At 40.5% G+C, this 5,636-nt stretch overlaps 1 protein-coding gene across 1 annotated transcript in view; it reads left to right on the top strand.

The window, feature by feature from the left end:
• The window catches only part of SMPD4 (sphingomyelin phosphodiesterase 4, neutral membrane (neutral sphingomyelinase-3)), a gene marked incomplete at its 5' end in the record, with an annotated part of 17,063 nt that overhangs the window by 4,772 nt on the left and 6,655 nt on the right, over nt 1–5,636 (top strand). The window contains 2 exons of the mRNA XM_010004854.1: nt 184–255; nt 3,707–3,796. Coding sequence (XP_010003156.1) covers nt 184–255; nt 3,707–3,796 — 162 coding nt within the window. The remainder of the gene's footprint in view (nt 1–183; nt 256–3,706; nt 3,797–5,636) is intronic.

Here is a 5,636-nt window from a genome sequence, read left to right as displayed (position 1 = left end):
AGTGCCAACTCAGTCCTTTGCTTGGGCATAATGATAAGCTGGAAGATCTCTGAGTAGGTGCCTGTTTACAGGTACAACTTAGCTTTCAAAATATATACTACAGTCTTCCCTTATACCTAGTTTGTGACTGACGAGTCCTGGATTATTTCTCTTTCACTAGCTGAGAAAATATTTGTTTTGCAGATCTTTGTTGAAATGTGGCTTCATCATTATTCACTGGAAATGTATCAGAAAATGCAGTCCCCTCATGTCAAGGTAACAGTTTGTACTTCATTTGTGAGTGTCATGTGATGGTTGACCTCTTACTGTGGGGTAAATCTCCTGTTGTGTGGAGAAATTTTTTTGTATGCTGATCGAAAGGAAAGAAATAATTGAGCAGAACAGCTACACGAGTGTGTCAAAATTGCCAATCCAGTTAGGAAGAATGTTGTAAATAAGTGTGTCACCCAGATTTGCCCTCATTGCAGAAGTTGTGTTGGTTGGTTTTGTTTTGTCTTTTGTAAAAGACAAGTTTGTGGGATGGTCACAACAATCTGAAAACCCGTATCCAAACTACTAATGTCTGGGAAGATGCTACTATAAAACCATATTACTAAAAGTAGCTAAATTTATTTTCATCAGTGATAGCAACTGTTACTGAAATACCAGTTATAAATTTTTAAGATTCCTAACCAGTTTTTAGCATAAATCCAAATTAAAATAGGAAATATTACTAAACTGTCCTTCAACATGAAGTGAAAAAGCCATGTTTGTTGCTTGATATTCCAAAACGGGCTTCTCACCATAGTGGTGTCAGAAGCAGATATTTTGTAGCTGTAGAGTTCAGAGTATCTTACAAGCTCTTGCTCAGACAACACTGTTTTAAGCAGTTTGTGGTGGCCTGTTCAGTAACAAACTACTGCATGTTACAACTAAGTGTTGGGGAGGCAAAGATCAAAGCCATTATAAATACACAGGGAATTTGAAGGAGAAAATGTTGATCCTCTGAATTCCCTCTGGGTCACAGTGGGACTTTCATAGGAGGGGAGAGAAATATAAAAGCTACTCAGGATTGATTCCTGTGTGAAAGAGCAATATGAGAGTTGATTGATTGAGAAATTATGATACTTCACAGGCTATAAAATAACAAACATTTCTATTTTGTATGGGGAAAACATTGGAGAGCTGAAGTGTGATAGATTTTTATAGCTGAGGTCAAAATGCAAAATCACTTATGTTGCAAAGTCTCCACTTGGGACTCCCAGCAGCATGGCTGTGCACCTGTGATGGAAAAGCTTTGCTTGAAGTACCTTTGGTCTGTCTGTCTGTCCAGTCTCTGTGCATCAAGTGCTGTGCTTAGGCCAGAAATAATGATTGCTCTAAACTTCTCTCCTCTGTTCACCCTCAGTATTTCAGATGCTCTCTTCTAACCCTAGGGAGCAGCAGTTAGAGACAATAATTATCTGTTATGGTGGAATAGAGCTTAGGTGGAGCTTAAAGATCTCTGAAATTGGCACTTCAGGATCTTTCACAAGGTGTGTTGAGCCACAGCGTGAGGCCATAACTTCCTGATGGCATTTTAGTTTCATCTTTGATGGGAAGCAATCATGGGCATGTAAAAAAGGAAGCCTTTAGTCTTTGGAAGTGAGAACACCTGAATAGGTGACTGGAAGTCCCCATTACATCCATAAATAGATGTAATGACTGAGAAATGGTTCCACATCAGCTGGGGACAGCACTGTTCATAAGCTAAGCTTTGTGAGCTTGTCTCAGGGTGGGCTGAAGGAGAATGGTCTGCTTCATAGTTCCTCAAATGAGGAAGAAGAACATGCAGAAATATAAGTTTTGTTTTAACAGAAGGGGTTAAAGGGCTTGACCGGAAAGCTAAGATCACACTAAACTTTATTCTTAAAATGATTAATGCAGGTTCACTTGATTCCATTTAGCCTTCTGTGCATTTGGAAAGAGGGGTAATTAGTGACCATTCATCCCCATATCTAGACCTGTTTGACCACCAGTGACCTGAAATGGCTACATACCTGTATTGGAAGGTGGGATGAGGTTCCACAGAACTTCCTCTTTCTCTGTCCAGCAGCCAAATGTTTGTTTTGATGGGCCAAGCTAGATCCCAGATACATAACTTTCCTGTGAAGTGCCTAAAGAAATGACGGATCTTCCTTAACCTTGTTAATGTCATGACAGACTTCTCTGTATGAGTAGAAGGCAGTGGAATAGGAATAAATTATGAAAGTAAATTATTTATTTTGAGAAAATGTATCTTTTCTACTTTACTGCTTTGAATTCTTTCTGGGTCTGACGTGAACCTGAGGTTGACACTATTTGCTATGCTGAGTTTCTCTGTTTTCCCCATTAATGCAACTATTTTCCCTTTCTTTTACATTGTCTGTTTGCTTTTTCTTTCTTGGATGATCCAGAGCCAAAGTGTGCAGCATCTCTTTTCCTATTCCCTTCTTCTGTAACCACAGCGAACCCTTAAAAAGAAGATGTTTGATAAAACCCTATGTAATGCTTCCAGACCTTCCAATGCCAGGTGCCACAGACCCCAGCATTGCATGTGGAACACCCATTAGACTACAGGCTCCTGCTGGTTCCTCTGCCAGTGGAGTTGATTATGAAGCAGACACTGTGTTTGAGCTGTTGGGAGCTTGCAGGAACAATCCACTGCTCTAAGAGTGCAAAACCAAAAGATACCAAACGGGCATTAGAGGAGATTGGGTCAGGGCTGTTCAAAGGCAGCAGAGGTGTGACCTGGAGAGTTAGTTTAGACACCTGACAGTAATCATTGGGGAGCTGTGTACTGGACATTTTTTTATGTTCTTCATTATTTTCATACATGTGTGTCACTGTTGCTACAGTATCCTCTTCACCATCGCATGGTCAAAAAATACCTTACTCATCCAAGAAGGAATCTGGCTGAGGCTTGCAGGTGTCAGTGTTAAGTCAAGATGCCTTTTGCATCAGCATCTAACACTGAATGTTAGGTGTGTCTTTTGTCTTTTTATACACCTGATGTTTCCCTAGTAGTAAAAGCAATTTCCTCTTTTGAGGACATTCACAAGACCTGCAGCCTTCCTAAATTGCATTTAAATAGAAAGAGAAGACAGAGGAGTTCTCTGAGCTGGACACATATGGGACAGGATCACAGTTATTGTAAAAAGCCAAACTTTTTTTTCTTCCTGTGCCTTGGGAAGAAGAAAGTATCCATTTGAGTTTCTTCCCAGTATACAAACCCAGCTTCTCTGGCAGCTCAGGAAGAAATAAAAGTTTTCAAAATAGAATTTTAAAACTTTGCTGGACATGGAATGCTTTTACTCCATTATTTAATAAAACACTGCAACAGTGTGTAAATCCTTGTTGCTGCAGTCAAGTTAACTTCTGAAATGGGGAGTTTATTTGGAAAAAGCTCCATATCCCCTACCCATACTTGCTTTGAGGGTAGCAAAGAGAACAGCCACTTACAGCTGTATTTTTTAATACCTGCTCCCAGCTGCATTTCCAAGTTGATAAAGAGTATCAAATACTGTACAAAAAAAAGAGGATACTGTGGCTGCAGTTGTTACTGTGATATGTTGTCCCTGACTGTATTTGTGATGTTCATTTTTCCCCCCACCCTTCTTCCTTGGGCTCATTCTCACTTTTTTTTTCTCTTGCTCTCTTCTCTCCTTTTTTCCCTCCCCCCCCTTCCTTTTTGTTTCTGTTGTCTCAGCTGGAGGTTCTCCACTACCGACTCAGTATCTCCAGTAAACACCACGGTAGTCCTGCCCAATCCAGCTACCAGGCCCTCCACGCATACCAAGTATTATCATCTTTTCATTTTGTTTCCTTTTAAAAAAATCTTGTTCCATCATGTAATCTGCAAAGTGTATTGGTGCTAGCTGTACAGCAGCTTTTTTTTTCTGTTGAAGTGGGATTTTACAACCCGAATGATAAACACTGCATTGAGCTTTTTCAAATTTTCAGTGAAAACTGACACTGAGAGGCATTAGCAAAGGTCATGAAGAAAATAGTTTAAAAATCTAGCATATTACGTTGACTAATTGGGAACTCCATTTTTAGAGATGCATTCTTGTAATGCATTGTAGAAAGAGGCATATCAACTACGCTGACATTTTTTGCAACCAAAACTGGCTTCAGCAATGGCAGGTTTCTGCCTCTGGCACACCAGGCATTTAAGCAAACCTTGCATCGAAGAGGAGATGAGAATTTTCATGGTTGCCACCTAAAATTAAGGTAGGTAACATCTAGGGGCTTTTTTAGCCTGTGAAATACTGGCTAATACTAAATCTGTAGTCGCAATCTGGGCACAATGGGCTCAAGCTGGAACATGGGAAGTTCCATTTGAATATGAGGAAAAACTTCTTTACAGCGAGGGGGACTGGCTGCCCAGGGGGGCTGTGGTGTCCCCTTCTCTGGAGATATTCAAGACCCCCCTGGATGCAGTCCTGGGGAATGTGCTCCAGGGGATCCTGCTTTAGCAGGGAGTGGGACTAGATGATCTCTAGAGATCCCTTCCAACTCTGACCATTCTGTGATTCCGTGAACCTGAATGTCCAGTTTTGCAAAAGCACACCAGTGGTACATTTGCAGATTGTTCAGGAAATGTGCATGCAAAAACATTCCTGTTGGAACAGATTGTTGATTCCTCTTTTCCTACTTCAACCCTTTATTCATTGGGTCTTCATTTTGGGAAAGGGGAGGGCTGAGCACTCTATAAAGCTTTTATTATACGACAAAGCTTTTTAGCACTACATAGAATTTCCCTGCTGTTTAATCCTATAGTTTTTTATAAAGTGCTGTGATATATCAAGGTACTGCTTAAAAGGAAGACAGTAACTACTTGTCTTTAAACCTTTGTTACTATTACGTTTATCTAACTACTGTGTTAAGAATGGCATATGACCATCCTGTCACCTAAGGTTTGACAAGAAAAACACTTGCGAGGAAAAATACTTTTTAAACCTGTCCTGTTTGTAATGGTGCTGATCCAGGCTAAGAGGAAATACAAGAATTGCTAAGTGGAAAAACTACTAGCATCACCTGAAATGATGTATTGAAATAGTGGTACTGGTGGTTTTGTAAGGTACCTTCAAGGGGAGCCTAGAATTTTTTTGAAATTACACCCTTTCAAGCAGAGTACTCAACTTCTCTAATTCCTTTTGGAGATCCTAATCTAAGCTTCTAGGACCAAGTAACTTCTCAGTATTCTCACCAGGAGCTGTCAAGAACACAAGACCAGCCTTCATTAGAACTGGTGACAAGGTTATCCTCTCTCTTAGAAGAGTTGCAGATCTGGCTGTACTACATGACTGTATCTATCATTAAGCCTCAAATCTTTTCCTGGATTGAACTTTACAGCGTATTAAAAATCTTGTAAGATTGTAAAAACACATCTGCTTTGCCTCAGGCATTGCAGAGAAAGGAGGCACAAGGGCCCACAGAGACACACACATACACACACCACTCCCCAGCCCCCAGCACTGGCAATACTGTTGAATGGATTTAAGAAATGGAAACTTTTTGTATAAAAATGCCTGCCAGTCCCCTAGAGTTGTATTCAGCACCTTACCTCAGCATGGCTGCATTTGGCATCCTGGAAACATCCTGCAGCTATTGTCTAATACGCTCGTCTAGTATCT

The sequence above is a fragment of the Chaetura pelagica genome, unplaced genomic scaffold (assembly GCF_000747805.2).
Source record: "Chaetura pelagica isolate M959 unplaced genomic scaffold, ChaPel_1.0 scaffold249, whole genome shotgun sequence".
Taxonomy (NCBI): Eukaryota; Metazoa; Chordata; class Aves; order Apodiformes; family Apodidae; genus Chaetura; species Chaetura pelagica.
This window is presented reverse-complemented; position numbering and strand designations above follow the sequence as displayed.